This window comes from Cnephaeus nilssonii (assembly GCF_951640355.1).
Source record: "Cnephaeus nilssonii genome assembly, chromosome: 15".
In the NCBI taxonomy this organism is placed as follows: domain Eukaryota; kingdom Metazoa; phylum Chordata; class Mammalia; order Chiroptera; family Vespertilionidae; genus Cnephaeus; species Cnephaeus nilssonii.
The window spans coordinates 11,538,623-11,556,414 of NC_137086.1; the positions used below are offsets into that span (position 1 = coordinate 11,538,623).

General features: G+C 56.6%; 1 protein-coding gene across 1 annotated transcript in view; it reads left to right on the forward strand.

Annotated features, from left to right (window-relative positions):
• The window catches only part of KCNK3 (potassium two pore domain channel subfamily K member 3), a 37,911-nt gene extending 33,007 nt beyond the window's left edge, over positions 1–4,904 (forward strand). The window contains exon 2 of the mRNA XM_079791885.1: positions 1,767–4,904. Coding sequence (XP_079648011.1) covers positions 1,767–2,716 — 950 coding nt within the window. The 3' untranslated portion in view covers positions 2,717–4,904. The remainder of the gene's footprint in view (positions 1–1,766) is intronic.
• The last annotated feature ends 12,888 nt before the right edge of the window (positions 4,905–17,792 follow it).

Below are 17,792 nucleotides of genomic sequence, written 5' to 3' on the forward strand. Positions count from 1 at the left end.
ACGGGGTGAGGTGCTGGTGGTGGCCAGACCGGTCCTTCTCCCTGATGGAGGGATATGGCTGCCTGGCCCCACAGAGACTGCCCCCGCCTCCAAGACTCCCCCTGGGAGCCCCATCGCTGCTGCTTCTGTGGCCAACGCCACAGGGTCCAAGTGCTTTCACAGCCCAGTCTCTCCTTTCCCCCTGAAGACGGCTCTGCCAGGCGGCCAGGGCAGGGATTAACAGCCGTAGCTCAGGCCCCAGCGTGCAGAAAGGTAAGAGAGGTCCAGAGAGGGGGTGGATTCGCCCGCGGTCACACAGCCAGCCTGCGGTCAAGCTGGGGCTGGGCCCACACTACCCAATCCCGATCCAGCCCATCCACAGTGCCATGCCCGCCCCCACGCCCTGGGTGGTACTGGCCTGCTGGACAGGGAAGGACAGGGTGAGAAGCAGCTCTGGCGCGGGGCCTGCCCAGCTGTCGAGGTGAGTTGTGATCTGGCTGCCATGGCCGAGCTGGCGGGCACAATCTGTTCTCACTCTGCTGAGACGTGGACAGGCCAGGCCTGGGGGCGCACCAGCTCAGCCGTCCAGGCCCCTGGCAAAGGGTGACACAGTCACCAGCTAGATGCCGGGGTCAGGGAGGCAGGGGGCCCCATTCTAAGGGTAGCCCACCGCCTCACATACCCCAAGCAGCTGTCCCCAGACCTCCCTGAGCTTGAAGACTCAAATAGCCCTTGGGCTGACTGAGATGCCTGCTTTATTGGACCTGAGCTGACCCCCAGCCCAGGTGGAAGGTGAGGGCAACCTGGCACTTCATTCATTACTCATCATAGTGAGCTTTTCTTGAGCACTTGATACATACCAGGCTCTGGGCTAAGTGCATTAAGCACATTTTCTCACTTATTTCACCCCCAAATGCCCTGCTTATCAGCCCCAATTTTACAGATATGGAAACTAAGGCTCGGAGAGGTTTAAAATCACACACACAGTCCATGGGAGAATAAAGATTTGAATTCAGATCATACACCAAAGCACACAGTATCCTGCCCTGCCTCATCAAAGGTGCTGTGGGCATAGCCCCTGGGCATGAACGAGAGAGGAACACGACAAGGGCCAGCAGTGCCTACCCTACACCCTCAGCTCGTGTTTAACTGAATCTGTGTAGTTGGTGACCCTGGGGGATGGGTCGGGGGGCGTTGGTAACATTGGCCCTGGAGGTCAGAGCTGAACTTTCTGTGCCACTCAAAGCAGAGGTCACTTCCAGATGGGGAGAATCCAGAACAACTGCATGGAAGAGGCAACATTTGGTTAAGTTTTGATAAGGCTTTAAAAGGAGGAAAAATTGGAAAGCCTGCCCACATTATTTTTATTATAATAATTTCATTAACAAAGCAATGTATATCTTAGCCCAGTGAAGGAAGCAGAGCCAGGACCAGTAGATTTCATTTCACAAATGAGGAAACATGCTCAAAAAGTGGGAGTGCTTTGCCCAAGGTCACACAGCCACCAGTAACAGGGCCAGAGATTCTGCGTTCCCATCCGGGGTCCTATCCCCTCCGGGGCTCCAGGCAGAACTCCTGACTTAAAGCCACTTGATGGTTGGCTCAGAGGGAAGCTTCCTTCACTGCTGGCCTTGCCAAGGTGGGGCAGGTGTAGGCAGGGCAGAGGAGGGGGCAGGGGGCAGGGGGCAGGGGGCAGGAGGCAGGGGGGCAGGTGTCTGGAATCGGCAGCTCAGTAGAGCTTTTTTTCTCTCCTCTTCCACTGTTTCTCCCCGCCCCCCTCCCTCCAGGCTATGGCCACGCCGCGCCCAGCACGGATGGCGGCAAGGTGTTCTGCATGTTCTACGCGCTGCTGGGCATCCCGCTCACGCTGGTCATGTTCCAGAGCCTGGGCGAGCGCATCAACACCTTCGTGAAGTTCCTGCTGCACCGCGCGAAGCGGGGCCTGGGCATGCGGCGCGCCGACGTGTCCATGGCCAACATGGTGCTCATCGGCTTCTTCTCGTGCATCAGCACGCTGTGCATCGGCGCCGCCGCCTTCTCCTACTACGAGCACTGGACCTTCTTCCAGGCCTACTACTACTGCTTCATCACGCTCACCACCATCGGCTTCGGCGACTACGTGGCGCTGCAGAAGGACCAGGCGCTGCAGACGCAGCCGCAGTACGTGGCCTTCAGCTTCGTCTACATCCTCACGGGCCTCACGGTCATCGGCGCCTTCCTCAACCTCGTGGTGCTGCGCTTCATGACCATGAACGCCGAGGACGAGAAGCGCGACGCCGAGCACCGCGCGCTGCTCACGCGCAACGGCCAGGCGGGCGGGAGCCTGGGCGCCGGCGGCGGGGGCGGCGGCGGGGGCGGCGGGGGCGCGGGCGGCAGCGTGCACACCACGGACACCGCCTCCTCCTCCGCGGCGGCGGCGGTGGGCGGCGGCGGCGGCTTCCGCAACGTCTACGCCGAGGTGCTGCACTTCCAGTCCATGTGCTCCTGCCTCTGGTACAAGAGCCGCGAGAAGCTGCAGTACTCCATCCCCATGATCATCCCGCGGGACCTCTCCACGTCCGACACGTGCGTGGAGCAGAGCCACTCCTCGCCGGGAGGGGGCGGCCGCTACAGCGACACGCCCTCGCACCGCTGCCTGTGCAGCGGGGCCCAGCGCTCCGCCATCAGCTCCGTGTCCACCGGCCTGCACAGCCTGTCCACCTTCCGGGGCCTCATGAAGCGCCGGAGCTCCGTGTGATCGCCCCGCCCGCGGGGGCCTGGAGCAGCTGGGAGTGTGGGCCGGGCGGGGTTCCTGCCCCGCGGAGCAGCGGGGGTGGACGAGGGGGCCGCCCCCCAGCCGCCTTCAGCCCCTGGGGGACACCCCACCCCTCTCCACCCTCCCCAGCCACCCCCCCATCTCCGACTGTGCCTGCTCGCACCAGCCAGCAGGAGCTGGGGCTCTGAGGACCCTGGAGCCCCTGTCTGCGCCCTGCAAATTCCGAGAAATGTGAAACTTGGGGGGGGGGGGGGGGGGCAGGGAGGGAAGGCAGAAGCTGGGAGCCTCCCGTCCCTTTGGAAATCTAAGGAGCCCCCCCAGTTCTCAGAGGCCCTGCTGGTACCCAGACTGCCCCCCCTCCCCCAATGCGGAGGGGACTTCGTGTTCCGTGTACGTTTGCATCTCTATTTATACCTCTGTCCTGCCAGGTCTCCCACCTTCCCTTGGCTCCAAAAGCCAGGGTGTCTTTGTCCAGGTCACCCCCACTCAGTCTGCTCCCCTTCCTCATGCCCAGTTATGTCTCCGAACCTCCCACGACCTTCTGTGTTGTTTTGCATGGCTTTGCAGTTATGGAGAAAGTGGAAACCCAGCAGTCCCTAAAGCTAGACCCCAGAGGGCAGGCGGACAGGAGCCAGGCCAGGCCGGCTACAGTGGGGGGCGGGGGAGGGGGGGTAGGCAGAGAAGGGAGGGGAGAGCTAATGGCCAGGGTGGTCCTGCTGGCAGGTGAGAACCAAGTGGCCTTCAGTCACATTCCCAGAGGGGCAGAGGGAACCCAGCATTCCGACCGACACTCCCCTTGATGGACCAGAAAACGTCCTTCTTGCCATCCGGCCCCTGCTCACCATTACCAGCTCTGACACCTGGAATAAGCTGTAGCCTTGGAAAGCCATGTCCTGACTACTCGTCGTTTGAGTCTCCCAACTCTCCAGTTAGGTCGCCGGGACAGGAATGCTCATCCACATTTTACCGATGACACTGAGGCCCAAACAGGTGACGGGACTTGTCCAAGGTGACACATACAGCAAAAGGCACGGGGGCGGGGGGGGGGGGGGAGGGGGAACCAGAACCCAGGCCACTTGTTCCCAGGCGGAGTGCTCTTGCCTTCCCATTCCTCTGCCCGCTCCTGGAAGCAAAGCTCCTGCCCTGTGCCCTGGCCTCGTGTGGGCACCGGGGCCTAAAGCAGGCCCAGACCTCAGGTCTGAGCCAGGGCTGGGGCTAGAGAGCTGGCAGGCATAGCCGACTGGGACGTTATCCCTGACCCCACAGCCAGCGTTGGTGCCTGTGTCCCAAGTGGCTAGAGATAAGCTAAGGCTGCAGCAAGGCACGCCCCTCCCACGTGGGGGGCTTGGAGCTGGTGTGCCAATTGCCTATTTCGCCTGCCACCCAGAAACCCAAAGGGAGAGCAGAGATGGAGGTGGGAACCTAGGCTCCCTGCGGGGACCCACGGCTGGAGCTGGCGCCTGACTCAGGACAGCATCCAAGGGTGGGTGAGAGGCTTCTCCTCCCTCAGCGCTGCCCTTGCATGCTGTCCCCGTGTCCCGGCTCCTGAACACGCTCAGCAAGGCCCACGCTGGCATTCAGAAAAGCTGGAGTGGGGACCCACGGGGTGATCCGCCTCTGGGAACCCCTGCGAGGGAAGAAGTCTGGCCTGGCCTATGTGTGAGTCCTGTCTCAGCTGGAGGAGCTGGCTGCCCACGTGCCAAGGAGAGCAGGCCCCGGGAGCCGGGGCGCCCTCTGTGTTTATGTTGGGGTGGGGAGCGGTGCCGGCTGCCTCTGTCTTGTGTGTGACCCTGCCCTCGAGGGGTCCTGTCCCGTCAGTCCTGAGGGAGCCACAACCAAAGTTGCAGGGAGATGGTGGGGAAGGAGGCTGGATGGCCCTGCTCGGTCTCCAGGCTCCCAGTCTCTGCTGGGTCTTTCCCAGGGAACTGGACGGCCAGCATCGCTTCCCTCCCCCCTCCCACTGCAGGCAGCCTTTCTGCTTCCCCAATGCCTTATGCCTGGGCACACTGCCACAGAATATGCAATATGTGTGGGTGACATGCCCCACGCCCACACCCCCACCCCGGGCAGCCCCCGGACCCCAGAGGCTGCGGCTGCCTCGGCCTCCCTTTAGACCCTGCTGCCTATCTGTCTTCACACCGAGAATGGCGTCTAATAAATACTGTCCATGGAGACCAGGTTCAGGCTCGGCTGCCTCTGTCCTCATGTACCCGGAGAGCTGCCAGGGCAGTGCCACCTGCTGGCCCGCACACACACCTCTTTGCACACTCTGCCCCCGCCAGGGTCTACAGACACACTAGCTGATACACGTTGGGCTGACTAGACCCTTTGCTTCCACGGGCCTTAGGGAGAAGGCTGGGGACAATACTGGCTTCCCTTTGGTGATTTCCTCCCAGATCCAGGTTTTCTGTTTCACCAGGAACATCTATAAGGCGAGACCTCAGAAAAGAAATCACCTGGTTCAATTCTCCCCTTGAACATGAGTAAACTGATGCCCAGAGAGGGCAAGTCACTTTCCCCGAGTCACACAGCAACGAGTCGGGGTGCCCTTCTTCCAGCAGGGCCTCCCAGGCTCAAGGGCCTGATGCGCACGAAAATGTCTCTCTCCAAGGGAGACGCATCGCAAGCACCTTCAGGGTACATTTTTCTCTGGAGGGACAACTTGGCCTGGGACTAAACCCCGGAGCCCAGGACAGGCCCAGCTGGTCCCAGCCCCTGGAATCAGCTGGCCAGTGGCTTCGAGATGTTGCTGAGTGCACCCCAGAGTAATGCCTTTTATACTGCAACCCCGAACCTATCTACATGCCTGTCCACCTCTCTCTCTTTCGTGAAGCAATACTTAATCCCTACTACAGCCTTTCCATTCTAGCTCCTGTGATGAAATGCTGGTCACTGCCCACTCAATTTATTTCTCTCCCCACTAGTGCTCCCTGCAGATTGAAATACACTGGAGAAATAAAGGGGGTGGGGTAGGGGCACTTTCTCCAGCCTTCCCCACTACCCATAGAAGTCAACTGAAAGACAGAAAGAGAGGCCTACTTACTGGGGGTTCTGGGATCAAAGAAAGAAGTGGTGGCACCTGCACCACCTCTACCACACACCCCACCCCCTCCAGGAGGCAGGACAACGTGACAGTGCTCCTGGCTGCTCCGGGCGGCTGCAGGCAGGCTCCTGGGACGTGCTTCTCATTGACCTGTGGCCCTCAGGGTGACCTCAGCTCCTGGTGGCTCACCCGCACCTGGAGCACCTCATCAGAAGCCAGGGCTCCCTCGCCCAATTGCCTCTGTCTTTCTCGGTGCAACAACAGCAGAAATGATGTCATTTTTGAGGTCAGCACAAGGCTGCTTTTACTCTCTAGCAGGCCTTGCAGGACACAAACATGCCCTCCTTTCTTTTTTTCTTTTTTTTTTTTTTAATCCTCACCTGAGGATATTTTTTCATTGATTTTTAGAGATGGCAGAAGGGAGAGGGAGAGGGAGAGACAGAGAGAAAGAAAGATCGATGTGAGAGAGACATTGATTGGTTGCCTCTGCACGCGCTTCCTGATCGAGCCTGCAACCGATATATGTGCCCTCGACCGGATCAAACCCTTCAGTCCATGGCTGACCCTGTACCCACTGAGCCAAACCGGCTAAGGCTGCCCTCCTTTCTGCATCACCCAGGACAAAATAATCAGAGCTCGAAGGGGTCCCAGAAGGGCTGCTTCATCTCAGTCTTCCAAGAATTGTGGTGAATTCTGTGACCAGAATTGTGGTGAACTGCATGCCAGCCCCTGCCTAGCCCCTGAGGGTGCAGAATTGCCCGTGGTCCTAGCATGGATTCTGTATCTCTAGGTGATGCCATCCCACCCTCTTCACTTACACACAGTATCTGAGGCATCCTGCACTACAAAATACACTGAGTGGCCAGATTATTATGATCTCTGAACACATAATAATCTGGCCACTCAGTGTGTGTGTGTGTGTGTGTGTGTGTGTGTGTGTGTGTGTGTGTATTAGAGGCCCAGTGCATGAATTCGTGCATGGGTGGGGTCCGGCCAGCCTAGCCAGGGGGAGGGGACATGGGTGGTTCGCTGGCCTGCCTGCTGGTCGAACTCCTGGTCAAGGGGACAATTTGCATATTAGCCTTTTATTATATAGGATATACACTGAGTGGCCCGATTATTATGCATTCAGAGATCATAATAATCTGGCCACTCAGTGTATATGCACAGCAATGCAAAACTAGAAACCAGCACTGCAGAAGCGGGGGGAGGGGGCATAAATATACCAAGATCCCGGCTCCTGTGGTGACTGTGTGAGCATCAGATGGAGACAGAAGCGTCCTGGGAGCCAAGAGAGAAAGAGGCCTACAACAGCAACTCTTCCCCAGACGTGTCCCATGGTGTGCCTGTGGGAAAGCGTTCCTCAGTCACATGAAGCTGGGGAAACACTGTACCTGTCACTCATGCATGGAGCTTCACAAGGCATCTTCGCTTATAAAGGCTCTGAGAAACCCTGCAGCAAACACCGCTGCTCCCCTCTGCTCCCCTCAGCCTCACCCACACTCATGCCCAACGCCAGACCCTCTGTTTGTGTGGCATCTCTTCAGGGCCTGTGTTCCACAGAGCACGTCTTGGGAAATGCTGATCTATCAAAATCTCATGGTCTGATGAAGAGAGAAGGCTCATCCTCCCCCTCGATAAATTCTTCTAAAAAAAAGTTTCGTTTAGAAGCCCTTCTATAACTGAAGGCCGTGACATTACCAAATACATATTTTATCCTCCATTATGTGTCAGCTCGAACCAAGGCTCAGAGCCAGGATCGGACAGCGGGTTGGTGGCGGAGCTGGGATGTGAGCCCAGCCCCATGGCCCTGAACCATTTGCTCTCGCCCACCTCACTGTGTCCTGTCCCCAGGCCGGTCCCTGTCATCAGCAAAGGAGCTCACAGAGCTAGCTGTTTAGGACATGGCATTTCTTATTCAGAACATTGGTGAAAGGGGAGGCTGTAACCTGTCACCTCTCAAAAATGACGGATTCTGATGCAGCTAACAAACCCTGTTCCACCGAGATCCTCCCAATCCCGTGCATGGGGCCACCTGGCCTCTTTCTACAGGCTCAGCATTGCCTCAAGCCCAACAGCATCCCACAACTCATCTTAGGAAGCCAGGGACCGTGGGCCAGGAAAGGACTTCCTGCGAGAGGAAAGAGCACTGCCCACGCTGACCTTGCTGGCCTCGCCAGCCCAGGGCACACGTCACCGGCTCCACTGAGCAGCTGATGCCCCCTCTTGCTCCCAAAGCCGTTCAGACTCCATTTTCCAAGAGGCCCCTGAACAACCCAGTCTCTAGTGGGCACAGTGCCCTCCCCTTGCCCGGGTGGCAGTGATGCTAGGACGACAGCCTCAGGCGCTGCCACCACCTTTGTCAAAACCTGCAAAGAAACACATGCACACACTCCTCTGGACCCTTGGCCCAGCTCCTGTTTTTCAAAGGAAGGGATTGTTGCTTACCAAGAGGAAGTGAGATGTTCAAGGTCATGAAGCAAGATAATGGTGTAGCCAGGATTAGTATCCAGATAGCCTAACTTTCCACCCTCCCCACCACACACACACACACACGTACAGAGAGAGAGAGAGAGAGAGAGAGAGAGAGAGAGAGAGAGAGAGCGGGGCCCAGCCTTCTCGACTGATTTCAGATGAAAGCTGCTAATCTCTGGAGTTGAGTCATTCTCAGGGTGGAAATTTCCCACATCTATGTCGGGACAAACATCGGGAGACTCACATCTCTGCCCCTCAGCCTCCCAGCTGCAGGGGAGGGCCTGTGAGCGGTGCCACCTCTCAGGCAGGGGCTGTGGTGGAACTGACCCCCATGACCTTTCTGGTCAGGAACTCCCCCAGAGTCCACACCAATGGCATTTGCCATTTACAAAGCTCTCTCACTTCGGTCTCTCCTTTAATCATTGGACACCTCTGAGGGCTTAGGTGAGGATGAACACCCCATTTTGCAGACAACAGCACCAAAGCTCAGGAAGACCCAGGTCCTGAGAGCAGGGACTGTCCCACAGTCACCTCTGTTTCTGAGCGCTGACCAGACCGCCGGGCATTTCCTTGGGAGCACAGCCCAGTAACTCTTGGCCAGCGAGTGTCCCACGCCGCTTGCCAAACTGGATCCCATGGGTTGGAGAGCCCCCAGGTGGACATGGCTCACAGAACCCATCAGCAAAAGAAGACAAGGAGTTATGAATACTGTACCCACTTCACCACGTGCCCCTGTCCAACCCTGCCCGGAGCTCCGGGCTTTGGACCAAGGGCAGCAGAGTGTCCAGCCAGCAACCTCTGCCCTTCAGCGGGAGGAGCTGAAGGTTCCCAGGGAAAAGGTCATGCCTCTGACCCACGCCAACTCCCCAGATCAACACTCTTCCACAGGTCTTGTTCCCTGAAGAGGGAGCATGTGACCAGGTCATCCCTGACGACGAAACACTCTGGTCTGACTACTGGATCGGAGTGGCTTCCTGGGCTCGTGCTGGCCCCAGCATTGGGGTTTGAGAGGCACTTTCTAGATGGCACAGGTCCAACCTGGGAAACCAGGGGGGCTGCTGTGTTGTGCCCTGCTCTCACCATTGTAGATAGAACTCTCATTCTGCCCTCATTCCAGACCAGGAAAAGCTCTAAGGAAACTTTTGGCTGCCCGGGGGTACTGTACCAGTAATGCCAGCTTCCCTCCTAAGGTAAAGGGAACGCCAGAGAATTAAAGCTAAGGCTGTTATTGAGCATCTACTGTATGCCTTGCACTTAATAAACCTCATAACCACTCTACAAGACAGGTGCCGTTACCCTCGTTTTGGTAGATGAGAAAGGTGAGACTCAGAGAGGTTAAATGACTCGTCCAAGGTCACACAGCTATCAAGTGGCAAGGCCCCAGCCAGGACCCTCTGAGAAGTCCTGTTCCACCCAGACCCTCCCACTCCCATACATAGGACCATCTAGCTCTTTCTACAGGCTCAGCGTTGCCCCCAAGCCCAACAGCATCCCACGACTCATCTGAGGAAGCCAGGGGCTGTGGGAGCTGCTAGAGCCCAGGCACTTTCCATTGCATATCCATGCCTGGAGTGCATCTAGCTCAACCTGCCCCCCACCCCCCACCCCACCCCCAAAGCAAGAATGGGCTCAGCAGCTTCCCTAACAGGTCAGACAGTCTTGATTTACAGGACCCTCACTCTCGGAGGCAGCCCCTTCATTCATTGAGCAGCAGCTCCAAGAACCATGAGTGTCTTCTTTCTTTGAGACAAGAACTGCTTCCTGTTCTTTGCCCTCTGGGGCCACATGAAGTAATTCCCTCTATTGTGGCTTCAAGATGTCTCCCCTCTGGACAGGTGCCTCCCAGTCTTCTCCAAGGTATTCTTTCAGCCCCACCTCTTATGACAGTGCACTTAGACACCCCTCCCCCACACACACCGGCAGCAGCAGCCTGGTCCCCTTCTCTGGAAGAGCTTCAGCTTCCCCCGAGAGCCTGTTGAGAGCGTGATAACACCATGTGTGGTCCAGCCAGCCCTGGATGCTCTTCTCCTATTGATGCAGCCTAAGAGTGCAGCTGGCATATAGGCAGCCACCTCCCACTGAGCGTGCAGCCCACCCACACCCCTGTGGAGTCTGTCATGTGAAGCACTGCCGCAGACACTATTGGCTACCTAACCAAGAGCCATCCCTGTGCCCTTCTGCCTTGATGGCAAAAAGCGGACACTGCTCCGGCGTTCCAGGCCCAGTTCCAGGGGCAAAGCTAATTAGGATGACCTCGGGCTCTTTGCAGAGACTGGACTAGGAATGAGAGTGCCCAGTTCTGGTGAATGGGTCCTTCGGGGAAGTCTGCTGGGGCTCCTGGGAAAGACTTTCCTCTCCTGAAAGAAAGCGCAGGGAGGAAACAGGCTCGACTCTAACGGGCCACCAGGCCTGTGCGTGACGCCTGGGACAGCGGGAATGGCAGCCGGGGACAGAGAGCTTGCTTCTCTCTGTGACACTGAATGGTCCCTGGAACCCCTTTCCCTGGACCTCTTGTCAAAGGGAGGGAAAGTGGGAGAGCCAGATGGTTTTCCCTTCTGACAGCTGACGGCCCGTCGCCCATGGGCTCCTGCAACAGGATGATTGCACTAGCTCAGTGGTCGGCAAAACGCGGCTCTCGCGGCTCTTTGGCCCCTTGAGTGTGGCGCTTCCACAAAATACCACATGCAGGCATGCACGTACAGCACGATTAAAACTTCATGGCCCATGCGCAGAAGTCGGTTTTCGGCCTGGGCGAGTCTGTTTTGAAGAAGTGGTTCTAATGCCGAGCCACACTCAAGGGGCCAAAGAGCCGCATGTGGCTCGCGAACCACGGTTTGCCGACCACTGCACTAGCTGAACCCAATGGACCACAAGGAAGAAATGGCTTTGTTTGTCCTCCCTTCATGGGCTTTGTTGAGTCTCCCATTCTTGTCTCTTAAATAACAGCTGGGGCCCATGTCAAAGCTTTGTGGTCACGCTGGGGTATAAGGAAGTCCAGTCCAAAACTTTAATCTCAAATCCATCCGGATGCTCATATTCTCCCTGCTCCCAGAATAGTCCATCCTTCCACCCACCTTTTCTTTCTGGCTGTTCCACGGAGCTGAAGAGGGGCTAAAAGACAATGGGAGCCCTCCGCGAGGCCCGACCCCAAGTGCTGCCTCTCCAGGGTCCCACGTGGGATTTGCAGAACCCACACAGGAACATCCTCACTGCCCCGTCCCACAGAGGGGTGATCCATGTCCCCAGAGCTCCAGCCCTTGGGGTTCACCTCCCCCAGCTTCCTCTAGCCCCACAGCCAGCCCACGTGGGTGGACTGCTGTAAAAATCTAACAATGGCCCAGCCACCTGCCTGTGTCCACTTGGCCCAGAGGACACTCACACATCTTGGCCATCCCAGACAGTGGGAGTGCAGACAGTGGGAGCCCCCCCCCCCGTGACCCTGCCACCTCTCCCCAGTGCTCTTTGCCCTGGTTCCCACAGGCAGAGGGTGGGCAGCAAGTTCCTCTCCAAAGTAGACATCCAGCCTAGGAAGAAGAGGCCACGGCCCCGTCTTGTAGCTCCTATGCGTGATTCCCGGGAGCCTGGCTGGGCTGGGGGAGTGGGGAACCACAGCATTCTTCTCCCGGGCTGACACCTCCCGATGACAGAGACCCTCCCTCCTCTCTCTGATCTCCTGCTTGTCTATCCGGGCCAGGGAGGACTGAGGGCATCTCTGAGTCCTTGACGGTGCATTCTGGCAGCAAACTCCAGGGTCAGAGAAAAAGGCTGTGCCTTTCATGTGCCTTCGGAGCCAGGCCTCTCCTGCACTGAAGCTGGGCAGTTTCCCTTTTTCATGTCAGTGCAGCATGTCATTGACTTGGTGCCGCTAGATCTCATCTGGTTGGTTCCTGGCTTTTGATGGTGCTCCAGGTGCCGAAGCTGGTTCCATTATTAAGTCTGTCCCGCTCTCTCCCAGCTCATGTCACCCTCAGATTTGATAATCCAGCTCTCCGTGCCATTATTCAAGCCTTTGATGAAAATATCAAAGAGAAGAGGCCCAAACAGAGGACACTTAATTCAGGGCGACATGTACTCCGGCCTGTTCTCGGCGAACTGTCCCTGGGACCAGCTCCTCACCGCTCCCTTTTATCTGTGCTCTAAACTTGTCTGTTTAATCCAGGCTCCCAGGTGGCTGGGCTCCAGGCCACCATGTGCTAGTCTGCCAGGAAGTCAGTGACCTGGGCTGGGAATCGGCACTTCCTGCAAACAGGTGTCTCCCTGCCTGGCTCAGCCTTCTCCCCCTCCCGCACCACCTCCTCTGGGCTTCCTCCTTTAGCTCAGCTCTGCCCAGCCCACACCCCAGCCCCAGCCCCAGCCCCAGCCCCAGCTCCTGAGCTGAGCACTGCCCTTCTCGTCGCCTTCTCATTTCAGCCTCAGCGCCTCTCTCAAGCAGCTGGTCTGCCCCTGAGGGGAGGAGGTGGGAGGCCATCACTGGGCACTCGGGGTGGCCCCAAGAGTTGAGATCTGCCACAGGAAACGGCTGACAGCCAGGGCCCCTAGGTCAGTGGGTGCTGGAGTAAGTGGAGCAAAGAGTATTTACTCAGCCAGGAGCTGGGCGAGGTGTGTTACCAGAGCCCCAGCACAGCCTGGGGGAGCAGCACAGCTGTCTCCATCGCCTGGTGAGGACACGGCTTCTGGGGGGTCCCATCTCTTGCCCAAAGTCATCCAGCCAGGAAGTGGCGGAACCAGGCTTGGACCCCAAGTGTGTGTGCTTCGCCTTCCACGCTGGTCACACACACCCTGGCTCGCTGCCACCATTTTCTCACCTTCCTTAGGGTCCCCTCCCAGGCAACTGGGGAGCCAGCTGCTGCTTAGGTGGCCTCTGGAAGACAGGGCAACCCTGAGCACCGTCCTTCCTGACCCCAGGAGGGAGCCACAGGTAGGTGCGATCACATCAGGCTGGAGGGAAGCCGCCCCAGTGTTCCCGAGACCTGAGCGATCTGGGATTAATCTTCCGGATCTGGCACCAGAGACGCTGTATGAATCTGCTGCACCCCGCCCCCTCCAGCCCATCGTGGTGAACAGATGGGCAGACCCCTCCCGGGGTCTAAGTAGGGCACAGCTGAGGCTGCTGGGAGGCAGGGAGGGAGAGGAGGTGCAGAACCAGCTCCACCCCACCTGCCAGGGCCCCGGGGCCTGTGAAATGCAGGGTCAGCTCTCTGCCCACCAGCAGAGCATGCGGCCCGTGCTCAGGCAGACACCCACCCTGGGGCGCTCAGCGGAGCCTGGACGAGCAGTGCCGGAACTCCTGGGCCAGTCAGGTCGCCCTGGCTAATTCCAACCCCCTAACTGAAGTCCACTGGACTGAGGGGCAGCAAGGACTTCCTCCCGGGGCCAGAGTGAGTCCTGGGCAGTGCGGTGCCCAAAGCACCCAGGTCCTGACCAGGCCCAGCCTCCGCCATCGGCCCCCAGGGTCAGGGTCACCAGGAGCACCGCGGGGCGGGGTGGGGTGGGGCACGGAGGGCCAGCGACGCAGACACAGGCAGCGACTGTCAGCGCCGGAGGGGCCTGAGGAGCCACGAGCTCAATGCCTTGTTCCAGAAGCAGCACAAGCTCCGAGCTTGTAACAGCCAAACACTGGAAGCCAGCCAAGCGCCCGCCAGCAGGTGAATGGATAAACCACCTGATTGTATCCGTGCCAAGGCGCCCTCCTACTCAGCAACACGCAGGAAAGAACCAGTGACCCGTGCAGCGTGGACGAGTCCCACGCCACCACGCTGCGTGAAACGGGTGAGAAGAAAGGACGTGCTGAGGGAGTCCACGCATATGAAGCTGAGGAAAGTGTACACTGGCCCAGAGGGACAGAGAGCAGTCCCCGGTGACAGAGGAGGGGCGTTAAAAAGGGCACATAGGGACTGTGTGATAGGGACTTCCACGATCATGACTATGCTGACAGTTTCATAGGTACAGACATACAAAGAAATGTATCAAATTCCACATTTTAAATACACGTGGTTTATTATACGTCAATGTTATCTAAAAAAAAAAAAAGCTGTTTATAAAACTCAAGGTGCAGAGGCACTGAACATGACCCATCCAGGCGAGCCGAACACGCCCCGCCCACCCACACCTCAGTGTGTCCTGGCGGCTGGGCTGGGGGGATAAGCTCCCTACACCTCCTAACCGGAGGGTCCATGGGGGGGCCACCAATGCTTCTAGTCATCCTCTGCCAAGCCCAACCCAGAACGGCTGTAAGCATGGCATCACCAATGCCACCCGCAGCCAGGTTGGTCTCAAGGTGTATGGATGTAACAAGCGAATACCAGGCCCCATGGGGTGTTGCTGCACAGACAGACATCAAGCAAAGGTCGGCGGGTCTCTACTTTGGAGAAGAGAAAAGCAATTTCCACTCCGCTCTCCCAGGGCTAAGGCAAGCTGGGAGGCCCCCTGGGTGGAATCGAAAAGGAGCCGCTTCTGGAAGGCACAGGTGCTTGTGGTGAGCAAGCAGCCCTCTGTGGGGGAAAAGAGGGTGCCCCTGCTCCAGGCTTGGGGAGCCACTCAGCGGGGAAATAGCACCCGGAGGTGCCTGATGGCCCTCCCACGGGGCCATTTTTCACGCAGGAGAAGACTGTCCTGCCCCACCCAGTGGCCGGCCGGCCCCGCCCCCTACAGCCCATCTCCGCTGTGGAGAAAAGGTCATTTTGCTCAGAGTCGCTAAAAATTACACATGAATAGCCCTGCTGATTTCCAGCAGCTTCAAACGCTGGCTTTGGCCAAAACTTCTTAAAAAGGCCATCCTCCCTTCTTATTCCATTGAGTTTACATTTTATAATATTTAAACAGAACCACTTTTAAGCAAAGACACGCAGCACTTTCCTCCCAAGTCCCCATAAAAAGTAAAATCTGGGAGCCGTCTACATCAGATGGCTAGGGCATACCTTCCGAGCTCAGCAGTGATCCACGCCATCTCCAAAACAGCTTGGAATACTGCTGCCTCAACCCGGCGAACTGCTTCCTCCAAGAAGCCCTCAGGCCTCCTGTCTGGGCTCTGTGCCAGGGTATCCATCCCAGGAGAAGGTGTCCTCTGAAGAGGAAGTGTCTCCACTCTTCGTACATATGGCAGCTACATTTACTGCCCCTTTAATGTGTCAAGGGCACAGACTGCTACAAGAACTACATATCATTTATTTGCCAGGTCAACCCTATAAGGCAGCTGTGACTATTGTACCCATTTCACAGATGGGAGATAGAGACACCAACAGAGCAGCCCACCCTGATTCTACATCCCATGCCTTTCAAGGCTCTCTGCCCGGACAAGGCTTCCCAAAACTGACAGGGAGACAAACCTCTCACCAGGCCTGGGGTCCCACCAACCTCTTAAGCCAGCCCACCCTGATTGAGGACACCTGACTGCATCCTCCACCATTTGACCCCAGAGAAGCTGAGCTCTTAGCCCTCTCTCTCTCTCTCTCTCTCTCTCTCTGTTTGTTTTGTTATTCTGCTTCTTTGAATCACTTACCCTACAATGGCCAAGATAGTACTGTGTTTTTGCTTTTTTTATGTTAAAACTAGAAGCCCAGCGTGCAAAATCACGCAGCCCCGCCCACCCGAGTGCTCCTCCTCATGCACACAGCCTCCTGGTGACCGGTCTTGGATTGTTACAGCATTATGACCACTGGGTTTTTATTATATAGACTAGAGGCCCGGTGCATGACATTCGTGCACTGGGAAGGGGGTAGGGTTCCTCACCTTCCCTGTGAAGCTGCACGAGTTCTCCCAATTCAAGCGTGGGCTTCTTCAGCATTTTGACTTTTCTAACAAGGACGTGATGGGGCGGATAATAGGTTGGCCTCCTCTGTGTCTTTTCAGTGCTGTCTAGACTCCGTTTACTGACCACTTCTTTCCAGTCATTTGTCTGCACCTCTCGGGTCACGATTTTCACCATCTTCTTCCGGATGTGGCGGGCCTGTTGATGCTGAGCATAAGAGGTCTTCTGAATGTGATTTCTGTGGGTTTTTTTTTTTAGTAAAACCAACACAGAATCAACAAAACAAATGACCACCCGTAATCTTGACGTCGACATGAGCTTCAATCACGGTCTGCCATTTCTGACCACGGAGCACATTTTGTCACTGGTAAGATCCACGCCATGGAAATTAGGCAGGCAGGTTGTGCCCTGAACTTCCTCAGCAATCAGCTTGCGTTTTCTAAATGCACCTTCATGATTCTGCGGGTCAGCGATAGGTGGGCCCCTGGCCTAGACGCTGAGGTGGCAGGTTCGATCTCAGGTCAGGGCACATACAAGAAGCAACCAATGAATGCATAAATTACTGGAACAACAAATTAATGTTTCTCTCCCTCTCTCTCTCTCTCTCTCTAAAAATCAATAAACAAAATTAATTTTAAAATAAAAGCTGGATGGCCCCAGCCACAGTGCCTATCCGTTAGCAGCACAGGCAGCTCGCCATCTAGCGGCTGTGAAGTGAATCTCATATTGGTGGACCTGTGGCCGCAGAGCCTGGGATCCGGAAGGCTCTCAGGTAGCCAGGCGGTCCAGCTGAGGTTCAGAGAGGGCAAGTGACCAGCCTAAAGGCACACAGCAAGTTAATATCCAGCCTCCAGGTTCTGGGGAGGCTGCGTGTCTGGAAGCAGCTCTCGATTCCAGCAGTTGTGAGAGTAAAGGCAGGGTCCCGTTTGCGGGGTACACCATCTCCCTGACACCGCATCCTTTATTCTGTTTACCGTTTGAGCAGGTAAAGGGACACATGGCCCCCACATACAAAAAGAGGACGTGGTGAAAAGTAAGACTCATCACCCCAGCCCTCCGCCACCCAGATCCCAGCGACATTGTCAGTTTCTACGTGTCTTTCCAGACACTGTCTGCGTATTTTAGAGTACTTTTCTAAAATTTTGCACAGATGGTAGCATTTCCTACACAGGACACGTAAGTTACCTTGGAGGCCACTATTTGTCAGCACATAATGAGCATCCTTTGGAAAGCCCCTCCCTATTCCCCGTGTGGGTACGTGGAGGTACCATCATTTCTGTAACTCCTTCCCTTCGGATGGACCTAATGATGCTACAACAAACGCATATGGGGAAACCTATAGAAGAGGACGTGGAACTGCTGGGATGATTAGTTATGATTTATTTCGGTCTCATATACCAGGAAACCAAATAGAATCAGAGCTTAAATACTTCATGCCTCACTATCTCACATGAAACAAGTCTAGAGGCAAACAGAACAGGGGCGCACGGCACTCCGTGTTGGGGCAGAGGGTGTGCACGTGTCATGTTGGTAGATGTTGCTAAATTGCCCTCCCCAGAGGTTGCACTGTCTTGATTTCCACCACTGGCCACAAAGTGTTTCCCTACAGCCTGGCCAACACCACATGCTGCTCATCCTTTGTTTCACATGTCCCAGCTGAGTAGGTGGACATGGTATTCCTTGTACTTTCAACTTTTATTTTCCTTACGGGTAGAGTTGAATGAGGTATTTTCTTTTCCATGGGTTGTCTGGTTATATTCATGGTCCATTTTCCTTCTGCGCTCCTTGTATTG